The 17,239-nt window shown below is 31.8% G+C and overlaps 1 protein-coding gene across 6 annotated transcripts in view; it reads right to left on the bottom strand.

Annotated features, from left to right (window-relative positions):
* Positions 1-2,065: 2,065 nt before the first annotated feature.
* LOC123012660 (probable G-protein coupled receptor 158) overlaps positions 2,066-17,239 on the bottom strand; it is a 28,229-nt gene continuing 13,055 nt past the window's right edge. For 5 of the 6 annotated variants that reach the window (XM_044410719.1, XM_044410720.1, XM_044410723.1 and 2 more), the window contains exons 4-10: positions 14,594-14,756; positions 14,474-14,542; positions 12,652-13,068; positions 8,772-9,020; positions 5,496-5,714; positions 5,371-5,391; positions 2,066-2,869 (exon numbers count right to left, since the gene is read on the bottom strand). In XM_044410719.1, coding sequence (XP_044266654.1) covers positions 2,717-2,869; positions 5,371-5,391; positions 5,496-5,714; positions 8,772-9,020; positions 12,652-13,068; positions 14,474-14,542; positions 14,594-14,756 — 1,291 coding nt within the window. In that variant the 3' untranslated portion in view covers positions 2,066-2,716. The remainder of the gene's footprint in view (positions 2,870-5,370; positions 5,392-5,495; positions 5,715-8,771; positions 9,021-12,651; positions 13,069-14,473; positions 14,543-14,593; positions 14,757-17,239) is intronic. The other variant, XM_044410725.1, reaches the window with a different exon arrangement.

Raw genomic sequence — 17,239 nt, 5'->3', positions numbered from 1 at the left:
ATCAAAAAAATATAGGATTTGTGTGGGAAAAATTCTATTGTTTTATTATTATTTTTACAAGTTTGAACCTTATTAGGAAACCGTTTTTTACAAAATCTGGAATTAGTAGAATCCATTGTAACCATCTGGTAAGTGGTTAAGTGAAAATGCCATTCCAATTCGTACTAGTTTTTCTGGTACAGTTCAAGCTGTAGTGCAAATAAGATAATTAAAAAACTTGTTTATTTGAAAATGAAATTTTATAAGTTAGTTTTAACAGTTTCTTGGAAGATTGTCTCATAATATATAACGGTTGGTCTGCTTTTCATTCTAATTGATAATAGCGAAGTCCTATAAAAACTGGCCTTAGAAAAAAAAAAGGAAAAAAACACCAAAATTTGGTTTAAATTATCTATTTAATTTGCGCAAACTGGAAGGTTATACCGGGTACCGAGCTATTTTTAGTTTTTTTTTCAAAAAAAATCATATCATAAAAACTATGCATCGCAGAGTATTTTAACTCGTCGCATCGTGTTCAGCGTGTAATTATACGTCTAGAAAACCATATTTTAAGCGTTTTTACAACTCAAGGTACGAGTACTTTGACTATTTTTAAGATTTTACTACCGTTCACCTTCAAAAACTCAAAAAATTCGAAATTTTTTAAACTTGGCTCAATAACGTTTTATGCCCTTTTTTGAGTCTTTAAGGCCTTTAGAAATCTAAAAAATATTATATGAAAGAATTTTAAGGTTGAAATTTTTTTTGATTTTTGTCGAGATTTTGCTCGATTTTTGGCACCCGGAGCGGTCTATTACCAATAACTCCGGACTTATTGGCAATAACCTCTTATGTTTGGTACCTTGGAAATAATACTTAATTTTCTATCATATACAAAAAAGATCAGTGTTCTACGATAAATAGTTTTCGAGAAAATTTCTGATAAAATAAAAAAAAATTCAAAAATATTAATTCGACTATAACTTCAAAACCATTACGAATCTTGCAGTTTTCTTCACGCCAATCGATTCCCCGGAACATAGGTTTACGTCAAAATATTATATCATTGAGATACAGTTTTGCAGCAATTTACGAAATAAAAAAAGGAAAATTTTGTTTACACTCCCCCCTTAAAAACTTGTGTCTCAGATTCTTATTGATTATTCTTTTTGCACTAAGTAAAATAGTTTGGCCATAATCGTTGTCAAACAGTAAAAATTTTCAGAATTTTGTTTTTTTTTACTTTAAATTCTTGGAAACAATAAGTATTAGAGCAAAAAACAAAAAACTCCAAAATTCCCTTTAATTTTCTATTTAATGACGAAAACTCGTTATAAAATTATAAATCCGGGTAAGGAGCCATTTTTACTTTTTTTTAATTCATGTCTAAAAAACTATGCATCGTAGAGTATTTTAACCTGATGCATCGTGTTAACACCAACATTACAAATTAATTGCAATTTAGTTCCAATGGGCACAAAGCCTCAATTTTTTATTGTAAACATAACATATTTAAAAGCAATTCCCATAGTTGTTAATAAAATGTCAGTAACGGTTCCTTTGTTACAAGATATCAGATAAAATATACTCTAACTGTACGTAATTTTAGTGCTTTCCTAAATCACAATAATATAATCGAGAAATTACTGACAAATACATGCTGTGCTTTTACAATTTGTTATTAAATTAACTGAAAGCGTGGATCTTGATATTGCAACTATCCAAGAAACGCTCAATGGAATTTAAGCTTCTGTGAATTATAATTAGACGGTGATGGAATTACTACAACATAATTTGAATATTATTGTGAATTTTATGTAATGATGAGAAGGAGACGCCCTACATCTTTTAATTGGTTTTAAAATTTATTGAAAGGATGAAGTGAACTGTACTAATCGCCCACGGATTCACTCAACTGGGTTAACAGTTTGTTTCCGAACAAAGAAGTTTTATTAAATAATTTTCTCTATTTTGTTGAAGATGCGAATAACGGCTGCTATTAATTTCACCGCTTTTTATTCGTTTTCTGGGTGAACCACGCCTGGTCTACTTAAAGTTTTTTAGGCAAATAGAAACACCATTTACCATAATGTTTTATTTTTAAATAAAAACCAAGACAACAATATAAACTATATACAAAATAATAATTTATTATACAACTCGGCTATAACTCACTTTTTACATAATAATGTAATTAGATGATAAAAACACATACAATGACAAATAAGTAAAAGACCCTTCGTTAATATCACTAATGTCTTCAAAAAGACTCCCAATTCGAAAAAATTGAATTTTGCGTTACAAATAAAACGGATTTTGGGCTAGTTGGTCCCATACCCTCTCAATCTAAAATGCAACAAAAAGAGTCGATGCTTTAAGCTTCTAGACTAAAGCTGAACATGATACAAAATTCCATTGTACGAAGCACGTTAACTAGGGGTACAAAATAAATTTGGACGCAATTTGAATGAGGATTGTTTTATGTTTGATCGTACTTTTGATTTATCCATTTCGGTTATTTAGAGATTTCATTTTATCACCGTTTTTATTAAGAAAAAGAAATCATTTTTTACGACCTAGATTAGCGTAGATTTTTATAATTGAGTTTAAGTCAGTGTTTATTGAGGTTTTTAAACGTTGATTGGCATCTACAAAAATCTCTAAATAACGGATGCATACACGACTGTTAAATCTACAGTGATACAAATTCACATTGCGAAATGGGTTATTATCTGCTCTATTTATGGTCAGTGGTATGAGCGGTCGATGGTAGGTCGCTATAAATGGCGCTGGGGCCCTCGTTGCTGCAAACCGAATCTTCCGGAGTCCTGGACGGTTCCGCCTCTGTCGTTTCCTCCTGCTTCTGCACGCGGTGTTTTCCATGCAAATTCTGCGCAATCACACAAACTATTAATAAAATTTACGCTTCCAGATAGAAATAAGTGTGTAGCATCGGCAGGATAACCTTCACATAAATATAAATTAACAATAAATAACATAATATTAATTTATCGACTCTTTTGCCGTTTCATGCGTTAATAGATTGAGTTCAAAACAAACATTATGCTTCATTTCTAGCTTTACGACTTTTCGATAAATTTAACTGTAAACTGCTCTAAACTGTACCATTAAAATGCAATAACAGGTATTAAAGGCTAATATTTTAGAAGATAACTCATTAAACACACTTACCTTAGTATTAAAAAGCAAAAGACTTGCTACAAGGCCAATTAAACATTTAAACTTCCCTGTTTTATAGTGGGTACACCTTTCAAAACTTATTTTTTGCCCAATCTAAAGAAAACAGCAAATTAAACCGTTTCTGTGTCCCAGCGAGTTGAAAAAGTCCATTAGTGACCTTTAAATGGTAAAATTTAAAAAAATTTGTATAGGACATTGATAGATACTTATCTAGTGCATTACCTAAAATTATTTTCAACCCAAAAATAAGTTACGACACAAACTTGTGTTTTTTAAATGAAACACCGTATGTTTCTTGGCATTTTTGGATGTAGCCTTTAAAACAATGTTTTTATGCTAAACTTTTATTAGTCATGCACTTTTTAAAAATTTATTACACAAAAACTAAGGCAGCTAGAACAAATTTTTTCTTACTTCTGAAAAGAAGAAAGTACAGAACCTAAAGCTGTAGCAATTTTTTAGTGTTTTGCATTTCTAAAGATTAATAAATTAAGAAGTTTCTTAAAAGTTAAATAACTTAAAAAAATTAAAGGGAACACTCTATTTTTTATTTTTGCATGTAATAGATTTATAAATTGTCTATCTAAAAAAAAACTCTTAATGTCTAAAATTGATAAATGAAAAGGTATTTAACATTCAATATTAATTGTAGCAACAATGCCTATCAATATCTGGGCATTGGTGATACTATGAAAACCATAGTAAGTAATTTCACTACGGATCACTTATCCGTTGATTTATCCAGAGATTGTAAAAGTCGTTATAAATACTGAAATTCGAATTATTTTATTGTAAAAATAAAGTATAATGGATTCAGTTTAACACAAATGTGATTATTAAGTGATATTTCTTCCATCTCTTGTGCAACTGTGCACTTTTTGGCGACTGAAACAATAGTAATTATTCTTTTTTTAATGTTTAAGGTTAAATATCTTTTTAGTTGATTATAAACACCTCAAAGTAAATAATTTTAGAAAGACAATTTAATAATCTTTTAAATGCAAAAACAATAAATAGGGTATTCCATTAAAATTTTTTAAGTTATTAAACTTTTAACAAACACCTTCGTTTTTTTATCTTTGCAAATGCAACACACTAAAATAAATGTTACAACGTTATAGCTTGTACCTTCTTCTTTGCGTTAGTAAAAAAAATATTTCTAGATGTCTTAGTTTTTGTGTAATAAATTTTTAAAAAGTGCATGTTTCCGTCAAAAAAACCGTCTTATTTTTAAAAGTAAGCAAAATCGACCAAAAAAAGTTTGCCTTAAAAACATTGTCATAAAAATCTACAGCCAAAAACGCTAAGAAACATATGGTGTTTCATTTAAAAAAATCTGGTGTAAACATCACACGACTTTCCTTATCCTACTTATTGGGAAAACATCCTTACGGTGTTGGAAATCCGAGTAGCAAACCTAACGTTTGCATTAGTGCCAGATTACACGCGAAATAGTTCGCGGGTTCGAGTCTGAGGTGCAATTTTTTAGTTCATTATTATTTTTATTTTATCACATTTTAGTGTTTAATAAGGTATATTTCATGATTCCCATGAATTTATTGTGTCTTCAACCGTATAATTTTGGGGCGGATTTTTGGTCTTTGCGACCAAACGGCGCGACCGATTTTTACCAATTGTTTCGTGCTGCGTCCCCTTCCTACAAGTAACTTACATACCAAATTTCAAGATTCAAGAATTTTAGGCGATGGACTAAATTAGTATCGATCAGTGTCCTATATAATTTTTTTTATTTAACCATTTAAAGGTCAAAGGGACTTTTTCAACTCGGTGGTATACTCTGTATACAATTAAATTTTTCGTATTTAAGTAACTAAATTTTTTTTTAAATCTTTGAAAGACCATTTGCAAATTTTTGTAAGTAATAATTTTTTTATTTCTCAAAGTTTTCGTTGAGATAATTAAATATCTGGTGTACAGCCAACAAAATGTTCTTTTTTTCAACAAAACTTTGGCTGTAAATTGATATTTTCGCCAATTTTTTTGTAGATCAAAATTTGAATGAAAAAATCATATCATGTTATTCATTGCTAAGACTGCAAAAATTGGGCCTGCCGAGGGCCGAGTTGTCTTTACACACAGTGAACTCGGTTATGGTAGGCGACGATTACCATCTTCGGTCGTGCGTTTAGTTTGAACACCAGACCGCCCTGGTAGGTTAACGTGACTTACCTTTTCTCTGCTTCCTTTTTTCTGCATGCAAATTAAACATAGATTGTGTTAGATAACAGTTTTTATATTCCCCAATAAAATACAAAAATTACAACAGCTGTATCTTGTAATTACATGAATAGTACCTGCAAGCTGAACCTGCGATGTTGGGCCTTCCTCCCTCCGCGACGTTTCGATATGTGTGGATTATCTCTGCAAATCGTTTTGCTCTTGAAAAGCTCCAATTGCAGGTAGAGTCTTTTGAGTTCGGCCCTGATGTCGTCGGGGCTCATGTCGGCCAAAGTGACCTCACCCACGTCCACATCGCTATTGTTGCCCGTTAGTGGACCGTGTGCGTTAACATCCTGTGAAACAGGTAGCCGCAGAATTAAACTTCACCGTGACTAATGGAAAAAATTGCTCGCAACTAGGACAGTCAGATGTCACGACTAACTTGGCCAAGTTGCAAGAAAAGGGACGATAACAAAATTAAAGCGAATCGAATGACATGATGTTACATTAAACACTGCGACAATCAATATTTTATTGGTAGGGAACGCCATACTACACCATTTAAATTCAACAGTTTATGGGTCGTGGACCAATCGACATTGATTGAAGTTTGCGTAATATGATCCGAAAAATAAAACTGATTTTGCAGTAAAAAAATGCTTGAAAATTTTTCTTCTTCTAGATGAATTTATTTTATTGTTGTGTGGTGTTTGAACATTCTCAGCGGTGTAAGTTGTGGGAATGTTCAGACACATAGTGATTTGGCATTTAAGACATATAATCACTATATGTTTTTATTCCAGTTTGAAGCTATTAAGTCCAAACATTCCCATCATTAGACATAACAAAACATTCGATAGTTATTTTCCCTCTTAATCATTTAAGATAATTTTTTATTTGTCACAGTTTAAATTAACAAATATTTATTGCAGATTTGCATGTAAAAGTACTTTTTTCCATTTCATGTAACTGTACTCACTACAATTAAATGCAATCAAATTATAGTAAATACATAAATTGTATTAATATTTCACAAAAATTAATAACGGTTTTATAGAAATGAACATTTTCAAATGAATAAAATTCGCTTCAAATTTTACATTTCAAACATTAAAAAACCTCCAGGAAAGTGAGTATTTTATATTACACAGGGCGACAAAAAAAAGTCATGTTGTGACAACTTGACAAATTATACAGGATGTTCCAATGAAAACGAGCCACCCCGAATATCTCAGAAACTAAAAAGATTTTGCAAAAACGGCGAAACAGGTCGATTTTGTTTTTAAGGGTGCATTTTTTGACGTAACCCCCTAACCCCCACGCACCCCAACTTTAAAAATTTAATTGGACTATCCCACTTGTGGCACATCAAATGAAAGCTATTTTAGTTTTCAAAACTTTTTACCTAAATTGAATCAGACCATCCATTCATGAGATACAGGGGTGTTCTAATAAAAACGATCCAAAAAGAATTTGCAAAAAAAAACAAAACAGGTTAATTTTGTTTTTAAGAAAGACATTTTTTGACACAATTTTAAAAGCACCTCCTTTCACTTTTCCCACCTCAATTTCCAAATTTCAAATGACACCGACTCACTTGCGACAGATCAAATAAAGGTGTTTTTAAAATGTTTTTTGAACCTCTTTTCTAAAGTTGAATGGGATTATGTTTACATAAGATATTCGCAAAAAATAATGTTTCTAATTAGTGATTACTTCTAATAAAAACTAATAAAATAAATTACAAGAAACATACTAATATTGTTACAAGTATTATTGAAGCTGTAACAAACTTATTTTTATTTCTTTATTTTATTGTCAAAATAATCAGACTAAAGGACAGGGGGTAATAACGTTTCTTATAATTTAATGTAATTATCTAAAAAACAGCAATATAGTTCTTAAGTTCCTTTGTACATACTGACTGCTGAAAGATTAGTTTTTTGCCGTTACTTTATGAATGTATAAAAATTATTTCATTTTAAAAAGCTTTTAAAGAGCATTTTAAAAGTGTTTTCATTTTTTGTATCACTAGTGGTTGGTGCTATTTGACATTTTAGAGTTAAGTGGCATAGAGGTTAAAAGGTTAGTGAAGGTGCTTTTAAAATTGCGTCAAAAAATGTCCCTTTTAAAAACAAAATTAACCTGTTTTGGGTTTTTTTTTGCAAATTTTTTCTAAGATGGTTCGTTTCTATTAGAATACCCTGTATCTCATGAATGGATGATCTGATTCAATTTTAGTAAAAAGTTTTGAAAACCTTGCTAAAATAGCTTTCATTTGATGTGCCACAAGTAGGGTAGTGCCATTTAAATTTTTAAAGTTGGAGTGCGTGGTGGTTAAGAGGTTACTGAGGGTGCTTTAAAAATTACGTCAAAAAATGTGGCTCGTTTTCATTGAAACACCCTGTATATCATTTTGTTCGTCTGTCTCTAATTTAAATGAGTTTGAAATACTTTAACTTTAAAAAATCATTACCTTTTCCTTCAAATAAAGACTCAAAAGTGATGAGGATGAGAAAGCATTTGCTGAGAACATTAAAAAAAAAGTTCAGAAAGCTAAAACAAAGTGAACAAACCGGAATCTGAATGGAAAGTGATTTGATTTGAAAAAAATTGCCCTAAAATTGAAGCTAATGCCTTAAACTTCCAGATCCTCTTTGTTCAGTGATCAGTGGTCATTTTTAGAAGAAAAAATTCTTTGTTTGCTTTAATTAGAACGCAAGTACTCTTTGTTTGTTTTAAGTAAACAAACAGTTTTTGTTTATTCTAATTAGAACAAAGAAGGTGCAATTGACCATTTTTAAGCAAAAGAAGAGTCTTAAAACATACTTTTATAAAAATGCAATTTTAAGTAAGATTAACATGTTTTTCTTCTGTATGGCGCAATGCTTGATTAGCAAACCTTAACTTCAAAAAATCATATCTTAAAAACTACTCGGTATATTATTTTAAAAATTTGGATTCTAACTAATAAAAAGATGCTCTACACGATGGTGATGAAGAAAAAAAAATACTCGTAGGGTTTTTGTTAAATTACATCGATTTACTTCGAACTTCTTCGAACACTGTTTGAAGAAAAGTTCACCAATATTAAATTTTAAATTGCGTATCATTCTAAAGGGCAAATCCATCCCTTTATAATGGATTTTATTTGAAAAAAAAAATTTAATTAGAAAAAAATCATTTAGTGTGTGGACGTTTTGAAATGTTTTTAGTGCATTTGATTTGTCTCACTGAGACGAACAAAATGATATATTTGTCAAGTTGTCACAACATGACTTTTTTGTCGCCCTGTGTGATTATATCAAATTATTTGCAATGATGTATTTGTTTTCACCGAATTTCATTAATTGACGGGTTTTTGAATAGTTTTCGCAGTGTTTTTCAACTTAACAATCTGCACATCTTACCTTGAAAGCATCTACTGGTATCCTGCACGAATATTCTTGCGCAAGTGACCTCACTTGCTTTTGCTGGTACCAAAATTTCGGGATGAATACCAACATCAACGTCATACTTGTCGACAACTGTGTTCGTAAGCAATAAATGATTAAAACGAAGTCCGGATGAAGTCCGGGAAGTAACAAGATACGTCCTATATAAAAAAGGGTGCTCACTGCCAACTCGATGCTGATTGCGGCACACAGGAAACTTCGCTCCTATCAAAAACATATTACTTTAGCTATTTCATTTACAATCCATAGGGAACATAAGTCAATATATTTTCACTGAAATTTCAACGACTAAATAATACGATTTTGTGCAGTAAATTACGCATGAAGGAGAAATTTCCCCCTTTGACATTCTGAGTGAGAGATCTAAAGGTTATATATCATAAAATCTACGAAACTGTTGAAATTCGCTCTGTAAAAAGAGAATTCTGCAACAGTTTTTATTTGGAAGCGTTTTCTTTTTTAGTGTTTCAAAAGTTTACGCTAGGACAACCTATAGATTTTGTTCAAATTTCATATAGTAATTAAATTTTGTGTCAATCATGTGCCACCACGCATATAATTATTTTCAAATTACTAAACCGTACATTTACTTCAAACTTTTACGTTTTAAACCAAAATCAAACATCAACTTTATTCTATAAATGCAAAAGAAATCTCTTTTGGTTAATTAAATTAATTTAAAACTGCTATGTGATATGTCGGAATCATCACATAGACGTCGCCGTTACCATTAGTAGGCAACTGGATGATTTATTTGGTGAAAATATTGTGCTCACACAACAAGGAAGTACACATTTACTGTTACTAGAGCGTGTAATTATGTAATTCGTTTTTTCAGAACTAAATTCACGGTCAAAGAATATACCTCTTTCGCAAAAAATATACTACATCTCCAGGGATCGTAAACGGCTTTCTTACAGATTTTTTATAGTTTGTCTTAATTAAAACTTTTATAATTAGTAAAATTTTGGACGCTTTTGGAGCTTAGTTTAAATTTCAAGTTAATTAGAAAATATTTCCGTATAAGAGTAATTTTTCGTTAATTACGTGCGTGTGGTTCATGTTTCTTGTTTTTCAAAATAAAAAAATTGCAACTGCAATCCATATTTTTACGATATGGTGGCTAATTCCAACCCACGTTTCCATATTCCATTGTTTGCGTTCATGAATATACATCTACAATCTATCAATATTAATTTTGTTCCATAAATTTGAATAGGACTGTAGAAACATACTCGATCAATTATTATTAGTGTTTGATGAAGTTATCGACCATCTGATGATTATGTTGACCGATTAACTTGCTAATTTCAATGAGCAAACACATTTCCACAATTCGAACGATAGTGAGTTGTGTTTATAGGCACGTTGACCTGTCACTCCTTTCATTGTCTCAAGCCCAAAATTGGCGAAGGATGCGTATGGCAGTTTAAAGTTTTTCTTATATGAAGACAGTTATTGAATAACCGGAAGTAATGAAGTGATGTAGATGGATGGTCGAGAAGAGAAGGTGATGAATGCTGTGAGGAAGCATAGTCGACAACCTATTGTTCTGTGATAAATTGGCTTTATAGTTGTTATACTACTCATTATAAAGACACCATGTCAGCACTCTTGTCCTTAAATGGTAAGAATTTGTCTTTCTACTCCCCGTATGTGCGACGTGGCTAGATTTCATTTTCATCATAAAATCCATGAAATGTGATTGACGTGAACTTAATCCACATTCAAATCCTGGTCTTTCAGCTCCTGAAAAACCAAATCCACCAGAAAACCCATTGCAAAGTTGGTTGAATGCACAAAATCAACCGCATGTATTAACGGATTTAACTCAATTGGCTCAACAACTGTTATATTGATACAATTGACGCATCCAAGGCTAACCCAACAAATTAATTAATTAGTCAATTCCTTTTTCTTCAATAAATAGACTCAGTAAAAAATCTGGTGATTTTGCTGATTACAAACATTTTTACTAAAGATACAGGCTGACCCATCGAGTTGAAAAAGTCCATTAGTGACCCTTAAATAACGAAATTGTATAGAACATTGATAGATACTAATCTAGTGCATTACCTAAAATTATTTTCAACCCAAAAATAAGTTACGATACCTAAAATTAATTTCAAACATACAGCATGTCCCAAAAACGAGTTACGATACAAACTTGTGTTTTTTTTTTAATGAAACACCGTATGTTTCTTTGCATTTTTGGATGTAGCCTTTCAAAACAATATTTTTATTAGTCGATTTCACTTTTATTTCACATGCACTTTTTAAAAATTTATTACACAAAAACTAAGACAGAACAAATTTTTTCTTACTTCTGCAAAGAAGAAAGTACAGAATTTAAAGCTGTAGCAATTTTTTAGTGTTTTGCATTTGTAAAGATTAATAAATTAAGAAGTTTGTTAAAAGTTAAATAACTGAAAAAATTTAAATGGAACCTCTATTTTTTATTTTTGCATCTAATAGATTGATAAATTGTCTATTTAAAAAAATAAACTTTTAAGGTCTAGAATTGATAAATGAAAAGATATTTAACATTTAATATTCATTGTAGCAACAATGCCTATCAATATTTGAGCATTGTTGATACTATGGCAACAATAGTAATTCCACCACAGATCACTTATCCGAAGATTTATCCAGAGATTGTAAAAGTCGTTATAAATAATAACATTCAAATTATTTTATTGTAAAAATAAAGAATAATGGATTTAGTTTAGAACAAATGTGATTATTAAGCGATATTTCTTCCATCTCTTGCGCAACTGTGCACTTTTTGGCTACTGAAACAATAGTATTTTTTTATGTTTAACGTTAAATATCTTTTTAGTTATTGATTATAAACACCTAAAAGAAAATAATTTTAGAAAGACAATTTAATAATCTTTTAAATGCAAAAGCAATAAATACGGTGTTCCATTAAAAAATTTTAAGTTATTGAATTTTAAAAAAACGCCTTCATTTTTTTCTCTTTGCAAATTCAACACACTAAAAAAATGTTACAACCTTACAGCTTGTACCTTCTTCTTTGCTGTAGTAAAAAAATATTTCTAGATGTCTTAGTTTTTGTGTAATAAATTTTTAAAAAGTGCATGTTTTCGTCAAAAAAACCGTCTTATTTTTAAAAATAAGCAAAATCGATCAATAAAAGATAAACTTAAAAACATTGTCATAAAAATCTACATCCAAAAACGCTAATAAGAAACATATGGTGTTTCATTAAAAAGTTTGTATTGTAACTTATTTTCGAGACACGCTATAATTGAAAATAATTTTAGGCGGTGAACTACATTAGTATCTATCAATGGCCTATACATTTTTTTTTAATTTTACCATTTAGAGGTCACTAATGGACTTTTTCAACTCGCTGGAACGACACCCTGTACATAACAAAAGGTTTTAGAAATATAGAAAGTTTAATTTTCCAGCACAACTCGAAGTTGTGTTCAAGAAACTTTTAATTCACTATTTTTCGTGTGAAATACTCTATTTAGAGACTTTAGTGTTAATATTTGCCATTGCATTTTTTACTGTGCAGAAATGCAGAAATTACGTGGCAGCCACATCCTTGGATGATCGAGTAAATGGAGCGAATAATGTGTGTTTGGAGTATCCAGAGCTCCAGTTTAGTGTAACCTCAGCCTTTTAATCTCATCTCACTTTCAGTGTGAATGCATTTGCATACATTTGTTGCACCCTAACTGTTGCGTGTAACCATCTACATCATCAGACACGCAAAATTTAAATCATCATTTGCGACACATGTACCGCAATCGATTAGCAAGGAAATAAAAAAGACATTAATTGACAAAAATAGGAAACTCACATGAAACTGCGTCCTGGCGTTTCTGCTCGCGTAGCTGAGATGTATTCCAAATATGAGAATAACTAATTCCCCTGTTTCTGTCACGTAGTCCCACCACAAGGGCTTGCAGACTTGGTAGTGCACCCCGTCTTGAGTCACCTCCTCTCTTAGTAAACTGTAGTTCTCTTTCAAAAAGTTGAGGGTAATTGAAGTGTATGCCGCCATGTAAGCCAGCACCGACATTACCATTATGAGGAGATACTTGAGGAGATCTGTGTCTTTGACGACCCATCTGTGGGCTTTCCTTGTGCGAAATTCGATCAGATGTCGGTACAATTTAAGGATAATCGCACCGTAGCAAATGATAAAGCCGACTTCTCTGGCCCAAGGCTCTAGTAAACACTGCACCACCGACGGCTCGAAAAAGCGCACAACGACCTAAAATCAACAGTATTTCATAAGCAAACAAGAAGAACCTAATCAAAGGCCTGATCGCGATTCAATGCATAAAATAAGGAGAGGAGGATCGTGCTAACAGCCCCATATTGGGCAAGTTGTAAGCGTGCGAAACGAGATTGGAGAGTAAGTGGATAGGTCGATATTGGCCCAGAGCTGCGTTTTCTTCCAGGATCACTCACTCGAGTTTACCGGTTGAAAAATTGATGAGAGGGTCACCTACTTCCTAATTAGCCAAACTACTCGAGTTTTAATTAACAACTAGCTGATGTGGTCAAATCCTCTCGGATTTGATTAAGAGTTTCATTTTTATTTAGTAAAGTGTCTTTTAGATTGTAAAAAATAATGTTTGGGTCACTTCGAATAGCTTCAGGTCGGTTCAGGTCACTTTAGGCCACTTTGGGTTACTTCGGATTACTTTGGCTTGAAAGAAAGTGTTAAATGTACTGACTTTTTGATTTTCAAAAGAAGAAAAATTCTTAAGGAAATGTTTGAATTTAGTAGTAAAAATTCCAATCGAGACGTTTCAAAACATCGTACTACAAAAGACAGTTGGGAAGACTAAGAAAGTGTCAGATGTACTGGATTAAAAAAATTCTAGACTTGCAAAAAAACATTTAAAAATATCTTTAAAAAATGCTTAAATTTAAAAAAATGGCAATCCAGACTTTTCAAAACATCGTCTTACAAAAGACAGTAGGGGAGACTAAGAAAGTGTCAGATGTACTGGATAAAAAAGTTTCTAGACTTGCAAAAAACATGTAAAAATGTCTTAAAGAAATGCTTAAATTAAAAAAAAATGTCATTCGAGACGTTTCAAAACATCGTGCTACAAAAGACAGTTGGGGAAACCAGATGTACCGAAATAAAAGAGTTCTAGATTTGCAAAAAAAAACATTTAAAAATTCCTTAAAGAAATACTTAAATTAAGACATAGTGTTGCAAAAGACAGTGGGGGAAACTAAGGAAGTGTCTAGAAATACCGGTTTAAACAATTTTGCAAAAAAAAACGTTCAAAAATTTCGTAAATACGAATGCTCACTGCGGCATTGCTGCTCGCCCCCTTCTAAATCTCACACTATCAGATATTGTAAAAATAAAGGAGGCTCGCGGCTTTGCCGCTCGCCTTCTTCTAAACCTCACACTATCAGATTTTGTCAAAATTTTTAAGGGAGGCTCGCAGCTTTGCCGCTCGCCCCTTCTAAACCTCACACTATCAGATTTTGTCAAAATTTATANGGAGAGTAAGTGGATAGGTCGATATTGGCCCAGAGCTGCGTTTTCTTCCAGGATCACTCACTCGAGTTTACCGGTTGAAAAATTGATGAGAGGGTTACCTACTTCCTAATTAGCCAAACTACCCGAGTTTTAATTAACAATTACTAACCGTGCAGTATAAGATGAATATTCCCACTAAAATCGTTTCCAGGATCGTCCACATGCCAGATGCAATCGACTGCAATTGAATAATGAAATTATGACGAGTCGGTGGGAAATCGGGATTTACCTTCGTTTTACGTTGCTTCAAGACCACCAAGGCAATAATGACAGTTATTGCCATGCATCCGAGTTGGATGCTGAGGATTGCAGTTTTCAAATAAACGTCTCTGCGAGCCGAACATATCCCATTTGATTCGCAAACGTCGCATTTCGAAGGACATGGACCACACCTGCAAGAGACAATCCTTTCATTAATTTCGTCCCATCCCTAAGTCGTTTGTCTTGTTGTCAAAAAAAAAAAAAGAAAAGGGCAAAATATCCACCCCTTATTGATTATTTGACTTAAAATAATGTTAAAACAGCTCGACATTAAACTTCTTAATGCCAACGCTCCTCGCTGACAACTTCCCGCATGTCTACACAATTACTTGATGAGATTACACGATTGAAGAGAATGAGAAAGTTTAATCAATAAAGTACCAGGTAATATTTCCTAGCATCCGATAGAAAAGCTTATCAACTCTAATTTTTATAGACAAGGTTTATTTTTGTAGAGAAAAGTAAGTAAATAAAAATAAGGCAATGAGCATAAGTAGGATCGTTGAGACTGATCCGGTAACAAGATCGTTCCTTACAGATTTGTGATTCAAACGTAGACAATGCGCGCGCTCTTTGACCCTCGTAAAACGTCTAGTGGTCTAGGGAATTTCAACAGAAGCTACTATTGAAATACAGATAAATAGTTTTCTGATTTTATTACAAAGCAAAGTTTATATGTATTGTTTACCAGTAACCATTGGTGTTGATTCAAATGTGTGGAATTTATTCTTAAAACTTTAAAAGCAAAACCAGTGGTTGCAGATTTCCGCTAGGTAGATTAATTTTTTGGTTCTTTGATAAAAAAAAGTTCTTGCCTATTTTAGGTCGAGAAGAGGATTTTGAGTTACATGTATTATATGTATTTTCAAGCAACTCACTTAAAATTAAAATTAAAAAATCTTTTTTTAATTTTTCTTTTTCTTACATAGAAGCAACTTCTTGACAAAATCTCGTTAAAATTAAGTTTTTCGAACACTAATTTGTGATTGTGACTTGTTCATAATTTCACATTCTAAACCAACATTTCTTTAATTCGATTATGAAACTGGCCCTTAGTTTGATAGTAAAATTTTATTATTTTATATAACACAAAACCAGGTTAACATTTGTAACAATCAAATTAAAGTCTGCAAAAAATTAATAATAGAAATGAACAATTTCGTCTGTTATCGTCATGCGATCTATAAATTTATCCCTGACTATGGTAAACTACCACTGGCCAAACTATAAGCAGCTATTTACAAATGAAACTGGCATTTGTTAAATATGAAATAAGCATAAAAATAATGATTTTTTTCAAATTGTTCTTTCAGAAAAAAAAACCGCGACTTGTTTCCGATGTTGTGGGGTTTAATTTATTGTTGAATTTGCTAGTTACACGAATTGTGATTTTTTCAACAAGTATCTGTTTAATGTTGCAAGATCTGCCGTTTCCTCAGTTCAAAAAATCAAAGATCTATCTATGTCGTCAAAAAAGGTTTAAATTTTTTTTTGTCACGGGAACTTTAATTCACTTGATGTCCTTTATTATCACCCAAAAGGTGAACCGAGACTTTTTAATCACTCTGTACAGCACTTACAAACTCAAAAACCAGATCGAAATGCCAAAAAATGTTTTAAACATTTTTAATGAAAATTTTTTATTCTGTTCATTTGATAATAATTATTGATTTCCGATTTGCATGTTTTTTCGATTAAACATTTTTACTTTTACCATTATTGACATTGACCAATATTGTTTTTTTGCCTCTTTCGCTGCTACAGCAATCGTCAGCATTTGACATTTTGCACTACTAACTGCACTAGTTAAATTAATAAACACTTTCGAAAATATTAAACACACATTCCTATACTGACACGTCATGTTTGTTTATAAGCGTTGTTATGGTTTCATTAGCTGCAAAGCGTCCTGATTATTTTGTTCATTTACTTGTTAATTAAGTGTTGCTCTTTACTCTTGAACTGAATACGTTTGCAGATAGAATAGTATGTTATTTGGAGTAAAAGTAAGTTTATAGCTCAGCTGAAGTATTTGCCTCACTACGTTCAGCTTTGCTGCATAAATTATCACTTTTAGTAGTTTTTTTCCTTCAACTTTGAAATCAATAAATTTTAACTGATTACTGTTAATTTTTCGTATTAGTTGCCAGGAATTAATTTTCTCACGTAATGAAACGGAGTTTAAACAAACAATATTCTAAAATCAATCAAAAATGGCGCCAAGATCCCATTTAGCAGTCATGAGTTTGTCGTAAAGTCGTGCTGTAATAAAAATCGAGAGTATCATGGCAAGCTTTAGAAATCAATGAAATAGTATTCGCATCTGTGTCGGAAAGCGTCCGATGCATTAATAATTATTCGGGAGTTTTACGTTCATAACTTTTCCATGATACATTGCCGAGAGAATTTTATTCGTAAAAAATTTCAAACGAGGATGACCCACCCGTAACAATATTTCACAATTATGTGTCGGCGTGTTTTCATCCATAAATCCAACTTGGAATAGCTTTCAACTAGAAAAGTTATTAATCGAATTATACCGCAAAATGTAAATGCGTCTGAAATTCTCCTTGTCTGCCATGCCGGTGAAAACAAGCAGATGAATCGATGTTGG

The sequence above is a fragment of the Tribolium madens genome, unplaced genomic scaffold (assembly GCF_015345945.1).
Source record: "Tribolium madens isolate multiple individuals breed KSU strain unplaced genomic scaffold, Tmad_KSU_1.1 Scaffold_96;HRSCAF=242;Tcas5.2_LG5, whole genome shotgun sequence".
Lineage (NCBI taxonomy): Eukaryota > Metazoa > Arthropoda > Insecta > Coleoptera > Tenebrionidae > Tribolium > Tribolium madens.
The sequence above is the reverse complement of the archived record's forward strand: the minus strand, read 5'-3'. Positions and strand labels throughout refer to the sequence as shown.